Below are 17,061 nucleotides of genomic sequence, written 5' to 3' on the forward strand. Positions count from 1 at the left end.
CAAAGCAGTTTCATCTGGCACTTTGGGGACAGAACAGGAAAAATGTGACTGAGGACAGACAGGTGGGAGAGGACATGAGAAATGCAAACCCACAACTATCCCTCCTGGCCCCACCCCCCGCTGTCCATCAGAGAGGCCGGCACACAGGGCCGATGCAATCAGCGTTGACCTGCTGTCAGTCACTCACGATTCAGAGCCCTCTATTTAACGGGTGAGGAAAATGAGGCTGGGAAAATTCTAGAACCTTGCCCAAGCGCACACAGGAGCTATGACTGTGGGATTGTGGGGATCTGAACCTGAGAACCTGGCTTCAGTGTTTGCTCACCACCACGACACCAGACGGAAATATTAGCTCGGCAGTCACCTCCCCACAGAAAGGATGCCACCTGCCTGCCCCAGTTCCTTTCTGTTATGCAGGACACACGCCCGCCATTCACTCCCCACCCAGGAATGAAGCCATGTTTGCCTCCGGATCCTTGTCCCACAGCTGCATTGCTGACACCAGTTATAGCCTTCACCCTCGTTTCAAATGCTACCCATCCCCTCCCCCAAGGCCACGCAGTTCGATGAGCTTCTGGCCTGTGTCCCTGGCCACAGCTGCTCAGGCGTCCCCAGGTGCTAGGATGACTGACATAACAGCAGAGCCTCCGGTCTCCTTCCGCCCTAACACAGTGCGTCCTGCACCCAGGACACACCCAACACGTGGGTGCTGACTTGGGAACACCCACAACTTCGGTCATACGTAGGCTTGCAAGGTAGAAGCTGTCCATTTCCCGTATCTTATTCAAATCTGTTTCTACAGTGTCAACTTCTTAATCTTCCCTAAAAAGTCAAGAGGAGAAATTAACAGATTATTGCCAGGGAAGAAGTCCTGGACAAGAAAACAGTGTGCAGGGAGATGCAGAGATGGGAGGGAGGACAAAAGAAATACGCATTTTATACTCAATTAATCAGGGCTCTGTGCCCACAGCAGCTCTGAGGAATCTCCTCCTGAGTCCACCCTCGACCTAAGGTGGCGTGGACGGCAAAAGAGAAGGCGCCCAACAAGGCCAAGAGGGACTCAGACCTGCTCAAGAGACACCTCCATGAAAACTTACGTATAATTTTTTCTGTGTATAACACACACACATCCCAGAGTGTATGCAATTACAGAGGTAAAACCTGCTTATGCAAGGGAAGCATCGAGAATGTGGAGCTGATTTATTCATTTGAACTAGAAAAAGAAAAGGCCCATTTGGACAGAAAACTAGATTGATTCCCTCAAGGGACAATGCTATCCAGGCTGGGAATACACACCCTTTATTTTCAACCAGCCGGAGAAAACATTCTCCCACATTCTTTAGAAGGAACAGGAGCTGCTGAAGAGCAGCGCCTCAAAAGGAGCCATCTGGAAAACCCTCCTCCTGGTTTAATCCTTACCCGCACCCCCAGGCGCATGATTGGCTCCGTGTATCAAGACTGGTGCAAACCCAGCCTGCCTCCTCCTCTCCGTCTCCCTCTCCCTCTCCCTCCCCCGCAGAATTAACTTCCAATTAGCCCATTCCAGGTTCCAGCTCTCGCAGGAGACAGATGGAGACAGTGAAAATATAACAGACACCCTGGGTCAAATCCCAGCCTTGTCTGGGCTGGTGATCTGTCTCCGGGCTTCAGTGTCTTCCCCTTTAAAGGATGCTAAAATGTCAGCCTCGTGGGAGGTGGGGGGCTGGTGTGAGGAACGGCATTTGAAGGTACATAGACGGTACCTCTTTTTTTAAAAAAATGTTTTCATTGATTTTAGAGAGAGAGGAAGGGAGAGGGATAGATAGACAGAAACATCAATGAGAGAGAAACTTCACTGACTGGCTGCCTCCTGCATGCCCCTTACCGGGGATCAAACCAGCAACCTCAGCATGTGCCCTGACCGGGAATCGAACCGGTGACCTCTGGGTTCCCGGTTGACGCTTAACCAACTGAGCCACACAGGCAAGGCCGAAGGGTCCAACCTTGTGAAAGAACTTTTTAAAGTCCAGTCTGGATGGTGGCATTACATTGAAATAGATTTAACCACCGTGATTCTGTGATGGTCACTATGAAGACCTGGGTGAGAGCCTCCCTGGGAACCGCGGTGAGCACTGACGCTCAGACCACCCACCGTGCGGTCCAGCTCTGGCCGGCGGCCACGAACCCGGAGCCACACGGCTGAGCTGCCCTCTGGCTCTGCAGACGAGCTGGTTAAGGTTGACAAACCACTCAGCTTCCCTGGTAGGGCAGCTCCCACGAAAGCATTTACTGTGCTTATTCCAAGGATGGGCCGGGAAGCTCACGTCTGCTCAGCGAGCCTGGAGGAGGGGAACGGAAGCTCCGAGTGTTCTCACAGCAGATGCTCCCGGATCAAATGGCCCGTAATTACCACTTGGATCACTGAAGGGAAGTGAGTAGCAAATCAGAGCCTGCCTGTCACAAATGGGCCCGTGCCACCACGGCTGCTGATAAAGGGAAGTCCATTAGCAAGTGAGATTGGGCAGGGGGGGGGGGGGGGTGGCTCACAGCTCTGGGTGTTCTCAACAGCAGCAAAATGTCACAGGAGAAAGTGTTCACTTCCTTCTTGGGCTGATGCCCAAACATCAGCTAATATGAAGGAAAACCACCAATGTCTCTTTTTTTCTTTCTTTCTCTCTATCTATCTTCTCTTTCTTTTCTTTCTTTCCTTCCTTCCACCCTTCCATCCATCTGTATATATATGTATGTATTATAGGGTTCCATACTAATATTCTACTTAAACAAATACTAGATTATAGTTCAGAGTACATGGTTTCGTTCATATTTTCCACTTTAAAAACCCACAGTAGCACTTCCCCCTGTTTGGAGCTAATGACTAATGTGACAATACTTCATTCATGCGATGCCACAGACCGTTGGGACGCCCAGCGCCAATTTTCCAGGAGCGCGCCGAGGCCCAGGGCTCGGTGTCTGCCGTGAAACTCCCGGACTGGCTGCCCGTCCTGAGCCTCGTGGGGGACTGTTGTCCCCATCTCCATAACAAACTCCTCCCTGCAAACCCGGAGGCTCACTATTACTCATCAGGAAGCACCTATAAGGTTTCACTTGGGGCTGGCCAGGCTGGCCCCTAAAAAAGGCTCAACTAGGACAGACTGGCTTGACTCCAACCTTAACAGATTTCAAGTCAGGGTGACTCACCGCTGAACTGTGACACGGGACACCACCGAGAGCGGACTATCTAAAAACGCCACGGCCCCTCCTCCCACCGCTCAGGAATGACTGCCTTTCTGTGTTACACTAACGAGCACAATATACCGACTGTATACAAATAGCTGGTTTGGGAACGTTATAAACATCCTCCAAGAGTGGCTAGCGGAGGAAAACTCCTGAAGTGTAATATTCATTATTCAACCAGCTGCAGGCAGATTTCTAAGTCCCAGGGATCTATAAGAACAACTGCCCTTAATTCAATCTGCAACTCGATTAAACCTGGTTATCGGAGTCTGCAGTACCGAAGCATAAATACGCCATGAAAACAGCCCTCTAAGTCAGAGCAATTTCTTCAGCGTCCCTATGCCAGAAGCAATGCTTGGTTAAAATAAATGGGGGTAGCTGTTTAAATACATATGCTTTATAAAACAGATGCAATCATACCTCCCTCTTGCCCATTAGAGCACCGTGGGACTGGCCAATGAAATCACAAGAAGGTTTTTTTGGTAATCTGAGCCCAATTTAAATAATTGATTCTAATCAGTAATGGCTATGTTGGCAAAATTTATTTTCAAGTCCAACATAAGTCCTGCTCATAGAAAGTGCTTTGATGATTCAACTTCTTAACGTTCACAAACCTGTTATGCGTCATCAAATAAAGAGCTCTATAAAAATCAGAAAATAAAGCTCCATAAAATGTGACCCTCACTTCCAGATGATATGGAAAGCAGAGTCAGAGTAATAACAACCTGTCAAACATCAAAACAAGACCCTCTTCGGACATCATCTCGCACACTTTCCCTGTTCCCTTAGGTCAGTGGTCGGCAAACCGTGGCTCGCAAGCCACATGCAGCTCTTTGGCCCCTTGAGTGTGGCTCTTCCACAAAACACAACACCACGTGCGGCGCGCACGTACAGTGCGATTGAAACTTCGTGGCCCACGCGCAGAAGTCGGTTTTCGGAAAGGAGATAGACGAAACAGGTATACAAGACGAGTGTGGATGGGAGAGTTGGAAGGGGTCGGCCTCAGCAAACGTACCTCAATCAGATTGAGGACGTTTTTAGCACAGGCCAGCTTAGGAGTACCCTAATTAAGTTAATAACGATGTACCTACCTATGTAGTTTAAGTTTAAAAAATTTGGCTCTCAAAAGAAATTTCAATCGTTGTACTGTTGATATTTGGCTCTGTTGACTAATGAGTTTGCCGACCACTGCCTTAGGTCATCACAGGATAACTCATCTGTCCGAGTCTCGGGAGAAACAGGAATCCTAAAACATGTCAGTCAGCAGCATGAAGCTCAGGTCGTGCACCGTGCTCAGTGTTAGGAAACGCTTCAGCGATGAGCTCTCAGAATGTCCTGAAAACAATTCACTGCATGTGGCCGCATCTCAACACTAAGTGCTCAGGCTATTTGTTACTTGATAAGATGTGCAAACAACCGCCCTTCCTCAAGGAAATTCAGTGGCAGCAACAGGCCAGTGTGTCAGGGCTTTGGATGCAGGATGGCCAAGTCCCGGCCCCGCGGCTGCGGGTGAACAGGGGGAAGGAAGCCCCTAACCCACCCAGGCCTCAGGCTCCTTGTCTGAGAAATGTAATGGCAAAGGGCCTACTTCGTCCGGTCACAAGGAAGCCAAGTGTCTGGCACGAGCCATTGAATGTAGCTGCAGTTACTCTGATGACTAATCATACACATTTATTTTAATGTGGAATATATAGGAAACATAAATAGTAGTACGAAAGGCAATGAAAGTGGGGGTTCTTTTCTGATTCTTCTTCTTGTGTTACCAAGCACCCCAGGAGTGAGCAAGGGGCGCCAAAGGGAAAGTGAGCAACTTGTGTGTTTCATTTGGGGGAAAGTCCAGGCTAAGGCTGCATTCCTTTGAACCAACTCTGATCCCATTGTTAATGGACAGTGAGCTTTTATGATTTGCAGCCATGAGGGTGGGTGGACCCAGGATCTGCAGCAATGTGTGTGTGTGGGGGGGGGGGGGGGGGGGGCGGGGAGACCCAGGATTTGCAGCGGTGTGTGTGAAGGGGGGGGGGGGGGGGCAGGATGTCCCGAGAGGCCTGCGGTCGCTGGGAGCGGAGGCACTTGCCTGCGTTAGGGAGGGCCTCTTCTCCTTGCCTCTTCTTGCCAGAGTGTCCAGCCCTTTCAGAGAAGAAAACAGGCCCTTCTTGCTTCTCCCTCGCTGGGTCAGCGAGAGCGTCCGCTTGCGGAAAGCCGAGTCGTCTCGAGAACACACCTGATTCAGAAGAGTTTAGAGCCTTGAGGGTGGTATTGGGGTGACGGAACCAAGCCTGGCCTGACGGCACCCACTGCCTGCTCTACAGGCTCTGACCGCCCCTTCGGAAGCTGCGGGTGGCTGGCGTGGCCGATGGGCGCCCACCACAGAGCACCGCCTACTGGTTAGACGGCCCTGACCACCTTCGGGTCTCTCCACGGGGGCAGCAGGGGGCAGACCCCACGGGCCCCTCCCCAGGCTGAGCGAGGACCCACAGACCCCACCCACAGGCGGGGGTTCTGGAAGCCCCGGAATGTAACCTTCAACCAGCCCTTTAATTCACCCCAGTGCGGCCACCCCCGGGCACCCACCCTCCTGACCGTCCGGGAGGGACAGAGGAAAGACAGGTGCAGATGTGAACGCTCAGCGACCGTCTCCCAGGACTTGGGTCCCAGGAGCAGCAGCCGAGCCAGGAGGCCGCCCACCCTCCACCCCCAGCGCTCGCCCCGGGCCCTGCTCGTCACTGGGCGAGGTCCCAGCGGAGCTGAGGGCCAGGAGCCGGGAAGGGGGAGCGTCCTCCGTCCCCCGGGCACTCACCAGCGCGTGGAAAGAGGAGACGGACAGGATGCCCAGCCGGCCCAGGGCCAGCTTGGAGGGGCGGCTGGCGGCGGCCAGCAGGCTCTTGGGGTTGGGCAGCTCCCCGCCTTGCAGGCTGGCCAGGTAGCAGCGCATCCGGAACAGATCCATGTGGAACCTCTCCAGGTTCTGCTCCCACTGCTGAATCTGGGGGAGCAAGAACAGGGCGATTTAAAGAAACATGAGGAGTGTTCACGGGTCACACACTGTGGCCTGGCTGAAACGAGCCCTCCCCGCTCCCCCGGCTCACCCCTCCCGCCGAAACACAGCCAGCGGGTCAGATGGCACAGCACTGCGTCGGGGGTCCCCATGGTGCCTTGCCCGAGGGGCACGACCTCTGGAGACACCTGACGTAGGCGGAGGCACAATGAGAAGTCAGCTTTCCCACTGTGTGCCATTCCCTCACGTTTACAGATGAGCTCATGGCACACAAACGGATGCTGGACATGTGTGTGTGTGGGCGGGGGGGGGGGGGGGGGGGCGTGGCTTTACATTTCTGCACATTCTGAGTACGTAACTCAAGATGGTAAGAAGCAAATGCATTTTAGGGATCAGGACCAGTAAAGCGATCAGGCACAGGGAAAAGATCTTCCCAGCCTGTCTCACACCTGTCTTCTCAAGCTGATTCCTGAAAATCCACAATTACAAGAGCACTATTTTGTCTTCTAATAAAATGTCGCTGTTTATTAAAGCTTCTCCTTTATTCATACAACTCCATGTGAACCAGTTTCTGAGATGCTTTCTAGGGGTTCTGTTGCGGGTGGAGGCATGAGAGAAGGAAAACCAAGGAGCCACTGGATACCAGAAGATAAAGAAGCCCATGTCATCCACAGTGGGTGAAAAGAAATAGATACATAAAATAAAATAAAATCCAGGTCTATGCCAATCACTATAGATCAAGGACGATGACAATCTCTCACACTGTCACTGAATTCTGCACTTTACAAAGTGTTTTTTTGTTTGTTTTAATATATTTTATTACAGAGGGGAAGGGAGAGGGATAGAGAGTTGGAAACATCAATGAGAGAGAAACATCGATCAGCTGCCTCCTGCACACTCCTCACTGGGGATGTGCCCGCAACCAAGGTACATGCCCTTGACCGGAATCGAACCTGGGACCCTTGAGTCTGCAGGCCAACGCTCTATCCACTGAGCCAAACCGGTTAGGGCTACAAAGTGTTTTTAAAGGTATCACTTGATGTACTTATGTGACTACACATCAAAGTGCACCTGGGAGGTGGAGACAGTGCCATCTTAGACAGGGAATCATAAAGTTCTGTCAGAAACGCTGTGATAATCTCCACCCAAAACGTGGGACAAAATGCAGGTGAATTCACGGGAAGAACATGGATTCAGAGGCTTGGGTTTGTTGGAGGGAAGACAGGGCTGGCAGACCCCAACCGCTTAAAGCAGATCTTACAAAGCTCAAGAAGTGTGCCAAAGTTCAAAACATGGGTATCTCAGTCACTGCTGTACATCGTAGAGGCCATTTTTAAATTGAAATTAGAAAATAGAAATGAGATGAGACCTGAGGACCTGAGGACGCTCTGTTTCAGCAATGCTTCCTGTCCTTCTCCTGACTGGGCCTTTGTGATGGTTCATTCTGTGGGTCAGTCTGACTGGGCCAAGGAGTGTCTGGCTGTCGGGTCAAACATTATTCTGGGTGCTTCTTTGAGGATGCGCGTGGATGAGATTAACTTTAAATGGGTAGACAGAAAAGCAGATTGCCCTTTCTAATGTGGGTGGGCCTCATCGAATCAGGTGAAGGCCCAAATAGAACAAAAAGGCTGAACCCCTCCCCTACCCGTACATCCCCATACCCCTCCCCTCATAAGGGAGAATTCCTCCTGCCTAAAGGCCTTCCAACTGAGATGTTAGTGTTTTTTCTGCCTTTGGACTTGAACTGAAACATTGGCTCTTCCATCCCCTTGAGCCTGCCAGTCTTGGGCTGGAGCCAGCTCTCCGGGGTCTCCGGTTGCTGACGCGCTCTGCAGATCTTGGTACTTGCCCACCTCCATAATCACACGGGTCTATCCTTTCTAATAAGTCTCTTTATATTTTTCCATATGTCCTACTGGTTCCATTTCTCTGGAGAACCCTGACTAATGCATCCTTTATCCCCATAGATCTCTGAGGCAAAGTAAGCCATCATTAGTCACACATCTAGTCCATATCTCAAGACAGTAATTACCTGGTTGTTTTAAGGTCGTGGTTTTTTATAGAGAGAATCAGTCATGGAGGTTAAATGAGGATGTGTGGTTGGATAAGAACAATGAAATATTTGACCTTTTTTCCCCACAGAGTCACCAAAGTGGTAGGGAAGGACTTGGGGGAATATGCAGGTGGAAGTGCAGTGCAGACATGGAGCCAGAGGCTGGGGTTACGTGGAGGGAAGAGGACAGTAGAAAGACTGGACTCATGGGGGAAAAGGTGACTCACATAATACTTTAAACAATAAAGAATTTAAATAAATAAATTTTACCTGAAGAGAAAAAAAAAGATTAAACAAAGGAAAAAAGAAAGACTGGACACACTAGCTCAGAACAGATCTTGTGACATTGGGAAAGTCTGGCAACACAGGCAATGAGGCTGCGGGGGAGCAGGATGACCCCACCTTCTCATCTCAGCACAGGAGGCTGAGGCCCAGGAGGGAAGTGACTTGCCCAGGATCACATTATAAGCTGCCCTTCCAGACCAGCAAGGCTCCCAGCTGATGCGGAGTGAACAATAGGTGGGGACAAGCCTCTACCGTGTACTCACGACACAGCTGGGGCCCAGATCTTCTCGCTCCTAAGGCAGCCATCTGTGTCCTATCCAAGAACTACTTCAGCAACTTGTATTTAAATTTCCATCCAAAAGTCCAGTCTTTCTACTGTTCTCTTCCCTCCACGTAACCACAGCCTCTGGCTCCATGTCTGCACTGCACTTCCACCTGCACATTCCCCCAAGTCCTTCCCTACCACTTTGGTGACTCTGTGGGGAAAAAAGTCAAATATTTCATTGTTCTTATCCAACCACACATCCTCATTTAACCTCCATGACTGATTCTCTCTATAAAATTTCCATCCAATTACCAACTGTTTTCCTCCCCACAGCCCCCTGAGTGTTCTACATTCAGGATGTAAGACCATCTACGCTCTCACGTGGGGGCCCTATACATAGCGAACATTTTGCATTTCAATTTCCTACCAGGCACGTGCAAGTTCAGCCCAAATTTAAAGTAATGTTATGTTTTATAATTATGCCTCAAAAGATGAGGTAAAGGAGGAGATGGAGATATATTTTTTAAAAGTAAAGGGAGAGCCGTAACTGGTTTGGCTCAGTGGATAGAGCGTCGGCCTGCAGACTCAAGGGTCCCAGGTTCGATTCCAGTCAAGGGCATGTACGTTGGTTGCGGGCACATCCCCAGTAGGGGGTGTGCAGGAGGCAGCTGATCGATGTTTCTAACTCTCTATCCCTCTTCCTTCCTCTCTGTAAAAAAAAAAAAATCAATAAAATATATTAAAAAAAATAAAAAAATAAAAGTAAAGGGAGAAATAGAAGACAGTTTTGTAGCTACCTATCCATACACTACTTTAGGAAAATGCAATCATCATCACTAAAATAGTAATGTTATCTGACATCACATTTTTCAGAGAAGTTCTGGAGATTTTTTTTCCTAACATTATCTAAAATTAAAATGCCCCAAATCAAGTCTCCTATACAAAGGCTGTTTTCTTTTTTCCCATTTTTCGAAATTCCTGAAAAACTGATAATTGCCCCTAGATATTTCTTCATTTTAAAAATAAATCTCAGGACATGAGAATAAAAACTCAACTTCTTTGAAGAGTAAGCTTCCATTTCTTTCTTTTTTAAAAACATTTTTTTTTATTGATTTCAGAGAGGAAGGAAGAGGGGGGGAGAGAGAAACATCAATGAGGAGAGAGAATCATCGATCAGCCGCCTCCTGCACGCCCCACACTGGGGATAGAGCCAACAATCAGGGTATGTGCTCTGACCGGGAATTGAACCACGACCTCCTGGTTCATAGGTCAACACTCAACCACTGACCCACACCGGCCTGGCGAGCTTTCATTTCTTTTAATCATCCAGGCACAAAACAAAACAAAAAAATGACAAGAATGAAGAAAACTTGCTCTAAGGAGGCTTCCATCGTCTTTCATTTTAAATGGAAAAATTAACAATATTAAGGAGGAAAACCCCCATTTTTGAGCACTTTCACAGACACAATGTAAAATTTTCCTCTTTATTGCTAACATAGCTGTATTCACTTACTGAGCGCTGGAAAGTGGGAGGGGGAGGAGATGGAGTCCAGGCTGAACACAGCAGATGAATAATGACACAGAAAAAGATGACCAGCACAGGCAGGCCACGCCCAGCGCTCCTCACACAGTATTTCCTACCACTTAGTCATCTGATCGCAGTGCATGGTCATTCGTCCACCACCAGGCTTGTCCTGAAAGATGAGTGTTCTTCCCTTTTGACAGAAGAAACTGAAAAGCTCCACGTGCCAAGCACCAAAACCTACCTTCACAGAGAAACCCACTCAGTAACGCAGACCACGCTGAGGCTAACTAGTGTGAGAACAACCAGCTACGCTTGTTTTGTTTTGCCTTTCAGGTATAATTCACATGCCAGGAATTCAGTTTTATGATAAATATACTTCCCATCAAGTTGAGCTGACCATTCCAAGTTACGGAAACAAGTAAATTAAGGATTGATTTCTCTTTTATATAAAACCAGCCATCACCTGGTTAATTAGCAAGTGAAACATAATCTGACTCACAAAAGTCTTTCTGAGAGAGGCAAGAGAGCCCTTTGGTTAGAAGCGCAGACCTGTGTTCGAATCCCAGCTCTGCCACTTAGCAGCTGTGTGACATTAGGAAACGTACTTAACCTCTCTCGGGGTCTATTACTCATCCATCAAATGGGTGATGCACACAAACTTGACCCCATGGAGTTGCTGTGAAAACATACATGATCATGGCCCAAGGAGATGTTATCTGGGAAAGGAAGGAAGGAAAGCCTGGGGGAAAGAGGCTGAGAGCTGGAGAGGAGCAGGGTGGGGAGGGAGTGGGGACCATGGCAGAGAAGGACTCAAAGTGGGCAGAAGAGGAAGGAAGACACAGGCGCATTCGCTGATGAACTCGAGTGAAGTACCAGGGGGACAGGCTTAGAAAGCGACAGATCCTTGAGGGCTGGGGGATGTCCGGCCCTCGGGCCACGTAAGGCCTGCAAAAGCATTTGGTCTGGCCCTGCCAAGGCACTGGGGTGAGTTACAGTAAGTAAATGTTTGACCAAATAAATAGCAGGCTAATTTTTAAGTTGGTAATTTTGTATGGCCCTCGAATGGTGTTATAATTATCCAAATGGCCCTTGGCAGGAGAAAGGTTCCCCACCCCTGCTTTAGGCGGTCATACTTCATACGAGGAGCAACCTTATACACAAGGAGATAATTACAGAACAGTGTGCTGAGCAGTGATAGAGACACCAAGACTTACGGGAGAAGAGAAGGGGGCCCTGATGGGGAGGGTGGTGTGAGGTGGAGTCAAGGGCAGCTCCTTGTAGCCTGTCCCTCTGACGGCAAGGGGTCAGGGAGTGGGGGACAGTCTGTATGCAGGTGTGTGGCTCACGTGGGTCTTCTCTGCCTGAGGCAAAACCCAAAGAAGTGGAAGTTTGGTGTTTGTAAGATGAAGGTGGAGGTGGGGAGAGTTTACCAGGGACTGTATTTTGTAAGCAATGGGGAGCCACTAAAAGATTTTTAAACATGGTCGTACCATGATCAGATTCGCTTTTAGATGCAAAAAGCACTCTCGCCTTGTGTGTAGGATGCATCAGAGGAAGGGCAATCCTGGCAGCGTCAGCGGTGGTACAGAGAAGTCGGGAAGCAGGCCTAGTCACCCTCCATCTCTCCCACCTGCACATCATGTTCCTGAACAGCCACACGCCAGGGACACCGCATGGTTTCAGAGCGCCCTGCCTTCGCTCATGCTGGCCCTTGGCCTGGAATGCCCGTCTCCATTCCTCTTCTGATGAACTCCATCTCATTCTTTAAGAAGCAATTCAGGCATGCCTCCACCAGGAAGTCCTCCATGACTACACAGGAGGCTACACTTCCAGTTTGTCTTCCGAACACTCTGGAATATCATTTGCCCTGAATTCATTACATGATGTTGAAATTCCATGCTCAGCTCTCTATCACCCTGCTCATCTGAGAGCACCTTGAGGGTTAAGGCAGCCTCTCCTCCGAGTCCCTAGTCTGTGCGCATTTGCCTGGCCCAGACTTGCACTCACAGAACTAAGCTGAATGCTAATCTCCTGCCCCAATTCCTTCCACCACCTCCACGCTGCCTCCTGAATGAGGCCCACGCTTTGGCCCGGCACCTCCATCGTCTGGCCTGTCTCCCTCACAACCCTTCACAGACTCTCCATCACTTACTCTCCAAGTTGCTTGCCCCCACCACACCCCATTATGTATTGTATTTCCCTCCGGCTTTGTTCCCTTCGCCAGCTTCCAATTGTCCAAATTCAATCCATCCTCTGTCATTTTAAAACCTGAAGTAAACATTTGAGATGAAGCCCACATTTCACAACCCAGAGCCCTCCCAAGCCCACCAACCAAGAGTGTGTGCCCCCTGCATCGCCCCCGTTCTAACCGCCCCTTGCTCTCAGTCCAGTGACCCACGGGGAGTGAGAAGGCACAGAGCTAATCAGGGGTGGGGGGAAGGATGGGGGAGCCACCTGGGAGGAAGCCACGACCGCCTAAGGGTGGTGAGGTTTTGTCCCTGTTTACTTGTTGAAAATAATAAACAGAAGGGGGAAAAAAAAGTTCTAACTGGACTTAATTTACAGCTCTTCCTGCCTCCCAACTTCAAAAGGAAGCAGACATGTGGCCTGGCCGCGTGGCCGGCTCCACACGGGATACGCTCAAATGAAAGTTGCGTCACTCTGCCCCACCCAGACCCCAGAGGCCCCGGGGCCAGACCATAAGCTGGGTGTCTTAAAGCACAGCATCCGGCACGCAACGGGACGAAGTGCAGCCGCTATTGTTGTCCGTGTCTTTTTATTTGGACAAGCCACTGGCCATGATCTTGTCCACCCCAGTTCTTCCAACAAGACCTGTCGCAGAGACTTCATCTTGCATGACGTAATGTGCCCTGTAGGTTCAGCTATTATTAAGCTATGAGTGACTTTTTTTCCTTCTGAGATTCTTGAGGTCTCTGGGGGAAAGCTCTACATGAATAAAACAATATTTTCTTTCATGCAGAATACAGTAAAGTTCAGATTTTAAAATCAGTGGATAAAGCACTGCTCTTTTAAAGAAGTTTTCCAAAGGTAGTTTCGAGAAAACGATACTTATGGGATATGTGAGAGATCACGTTCTTATTGGTCTTGATTTGTAAATACCTTTGCCTTTGTAGCTTCACATAACGTTCTCCACAGACCATCTCATAAAAGTAACTGTAAGCACATGCTGCCCCCCCTAACATTTCATATACTTCGGGTCTGCAAGTCAAGAGCACAGAGCATCTGGCACACCAGGCAAGGCCAGTGGGTGCAGAAAAGGGAGTTCATGTTGCCCGCTGCAAAGCCCTCTGGGAAAATACCCTGAAACACTGCCACTGTAGTAAGGAGGAGATTTCAGGTGGGATTTCTGAAGGTCAATCCCAATGATTTCTTCCCCAAAGTTCACAAGCCTCGCTAGCATGAGATGGGAGTGTGTGCGTGGGAGGGGCGAGGAAAACAGGGCCGGGGAGGGGAGAATTGAAATGAAAAACTAGGATTTGTGCTTAAAACTATGGAAGGGACGATTCTGCCAAAGGATGTAGGATGGGCCACAAGTAAGAATTGCCCTAACTCTTTAAAACAGTTTCTCCTCGGGCACCCAACCACCCAGACCTTGGGTCTGCGTGGGCATTTATGTGAGAGTCACCCCTCACATCCCACTCAGAGAATGACACCAACGGTGACATCACAAAATAAGTATTTACCAACTGTGGGCAAGGGAATAAAGTTCCATTTAATGAAAATATTAAATTTCTAAAAATGTTGGCTTGGACTTCATAGGGCCATAAAGAGGAAACGCGGAGGAGGAGGGAGACGAGCCAGGAGCCATTCCATGGCACTAAATTTCCCTTTCTCTCCCTAGACCTAAACATGTGACGATACATAGAGTCTCGAAAACTCCAGGCTGGGCATCCCACCAGAGGACTCCCGTGTGGCTTCAAGGTTCAGGTGTGGAGAGCCTGTAAGAGTTAAAGCCACACTTCCCCACCCCCCCCCCACCCCCCACTTCAGTCGCTGCGAGAGCTCTGAGTGGGCGCCCTGAGTCGTCTGAGGCACAGGACCACGGAGCACAGAGCTGTCACTGACACTCGTCCGAGTGTTAGGTTGTCTGAGCAAAGAAAAACAAATGCTAAGAAGCTGCTTCTCCTCCTCTGAAAGGCAAAGAGCACGAACTCCACCTGTTTCATTGTTACACGCGTGTGCAATCAGACCAGCGGAGGCACTTTCCTTAGCACGTCATCTGCAATGGAGACGACGCTGGTTTCTGGAACCCACAGATGGAGGAATCTTACCTCTCAGCCTCTAGGGCAGCGGTTCTCAACCTGTGGGACACGACCCCTTTGGGGGTCGAACAACCCTTTCACAGGGGTCGCCTAAGACCATCGGAAAACACATATAATTACATATTGTTTTTGTGATTAATCACTATGCTTTACTTATGTTCAATTTGTAACAATGAAAATACATCCTGCATATCAGATATTTACATGACGATTCATAACAGCAGAAAAATGACAGTTATGAAGTAGCAACGAAAATAATTTTATGGTTGGGGGTCACCACCACATGAGGACCTGTATTAAAGGGTCGCGGCATAGGAAGGTTGAGAACCACTGCTCTAGGGTTTTATTCTACAGAGTTTGTTCTGAAAGTGACAGTATCTGAGAGACTCCGCGAGGCAAGGGGGAGCTGCTCAATATTAGGAAAAAAGATTTTGGCACAAAATATCGCATGAGATGCGCACAGCAGCCAAAGGCTGAAAAGCACATCCCACCACCCACGCCACAGACACGCAGCCACCGGGTGCTGGGATGAGGAGCCTGGAGAGCTGTTCCCGGGAGAGGGGGAAAGGCCGCCGCCCGCCGAGTGTGCTGTGCGTGGCCGAGCCAGGGGAGGGCCACCCGGGGCAGCAGCCGTACCTGGTTCTCTATGGCTTTCCTGTTCTTGGGGTCGCTGACCACAGACAGCTGCAGCTCGGCCATCTTCTTCATCTTGCTGTCCATGTCTATCTTCTGCGCCAGGTTCCTGGTCTGGTTCTTCAGCAGCCGCACCGTGTCCTCCTTGCCGCGCTTCTTTGCAAAGAGGGATGCGCACGCCGAGTGGATGGCAGTGACCCAGTTTTCCAGATCTGTCTGGCTAGTGGCCTACACGCAGGAGGGTAAATAAAATAAAAATAAAAACTCTTTAGAATTGTTTTAGCACAAAGTGCTCTCCACAGTGGCAGGCTGGGCTTCGATGTGTAACACCTAAGGGGTACCTTCACTCCCTAAAACTGTCTAATTTCGAAAACACACACAACCACTCCACTCGGGTTCACAGCTCCCCTGATTCCAGAGGGCCTGGGAGAACATGGGGAGCAGAAATAATCCTGCCCGGCCCGTGTGGCTCAGTTGGCTGAGCATCAGCCATGGACCTGGAGGTCACAGTTCGATTCCCGGTCAGGGCACATGCCTGGGTTGCAGGCTCGATCCCCAATGTGGGGCACGCAAGAGGCAGCCGATCAGTGATTCTCATCATTGATGTTTCTCTCTCTCCCTCTCCCTTCTTCTCTCTGAAATCAATTTAAAAAATATATTTATATGATCCTGCAGCCCCAGACATGTGGGAAGATGAGCCTGAATTAAGCTTACAGAATCAAGCTGTAAGCCTAGGCCAGGGGAGTATTAAGAAAGCCAGGTATGGCCACTCAGTGTTGCATTGTGCTGCTCTCTTAAGATGGCTTATGCTCATAATTTTAATAGAATGAGAAAATAGGACTAAAATATTAAAATTTGAAACCAGGATATGAAATTTCATGTCTACAGTATGGACTCAATTATGAAAAATGTCAGTGAAAGAATGTTTTTTTTTCTCTACTCTCAGAACCTTCGGACACAAAGACAATGATACTGTCACATGAGGGTTATATTTCATTCAAAAGCAATAAAGAAAGTCTGAATAGAGCAGGATGGGCGGAGGCGCGTGGCTGTAAGCAGGCAGAGAGCACTTTCAGTTCCCGACGTGCGGAAATAGCCACACGCATCCCAGCTCCGGGGAAGATCCCTCATGATCTCCAGCTCATACACTTGGACCTGTTGTGACAATTTCTTAATTCCTCATTTTGCCTGAATCACAAAATGAAATACCCATTTCACACTTGCCCCTGAGGAGAGCATGTAGATTTAATCTGATGTATTTACCTTCCTGGCCATTTAGATCAACATCAATTCATTACTTTGCTTTAAAGATCATAGAACAGTGGTTCTCAACCTTCCTAATGCTGCGACCCTCTAATACAGTTCATGTTGTGGTGACCCCCAATTTCATGGTTACAAATTGAACGTAATTAAAGCATAGTGATTAACCACAAAAACAATATGTAATTATATATGTGTTTTCCGACGGTCTTAGGCGACCCCTGTGAAAGGGTCGTTCGACCCCCAAAGGGGTCGCGACCCACAGGTTGAGAACCGCTGTCATAGAAGGTTTAAGTGACTTTTCTGTTAAGAGGAGGGAAATCAAATCTCAGGGCCCTGACGCTGGTCAGTTAAGAGACCAAGGCATTTACCTGGTACAGGTGCTGGGAAATTCTGTTTCAGGGAACCCTTCACAAAATCCTAGATGCCCACAGCCAGCGAGAGAACGCTCTGTTGTCTCGCAGGGCTCCTGGGGGCCCAGGACCGAGTTCAGCAGAGACCTGAACCTGTGAGATCTCCATGACCCTCCAGCCAGAGGTAACCCACAGC

At 49.2% G+C, this 17,061-nt stretch overlaps 1 protein-coding gene across 1 annotated transcript in view; it reads right to left on the reverse strand.

Annotated features, from left to right (window-relative positions):
• TIAM2 (TIAM Rac1 associated GEF 2) overlaps positions 1-17,061 on the reverse strand; it is a 184,314-nt gene that overhangs the window by 54,552 nt on the left and 112,701 nt on the right. The window contains 3 exon segments of the mRNA XM_070417418.1: positions 5,288-5,434; positions 6,011-6,196; positions 15,256-15,480. Coding sequence (XP_070273519.1) covers positions 5,288-5,434; positions 6,011-6,196; positions 15,256-15,480 — 558 coding nt within the window.

This window comes from Myotis yumanensis, unplaced genomic scaffold, assembly GCF_028538775.1.
Source record: "Myotis yumanensis isolate MYYU_CA2020_CCGP unplaced genomic scaffold, mMyoYum1.0.hap1 SCAF_6, whole genome shotgun sequence".
Taxonomy (NCBI): Eukaryota; Metazoa; Chordata; class Mammalia; order Chiroptera; family Vespertilionidae; genus Myotis; species Myotis yumanensis.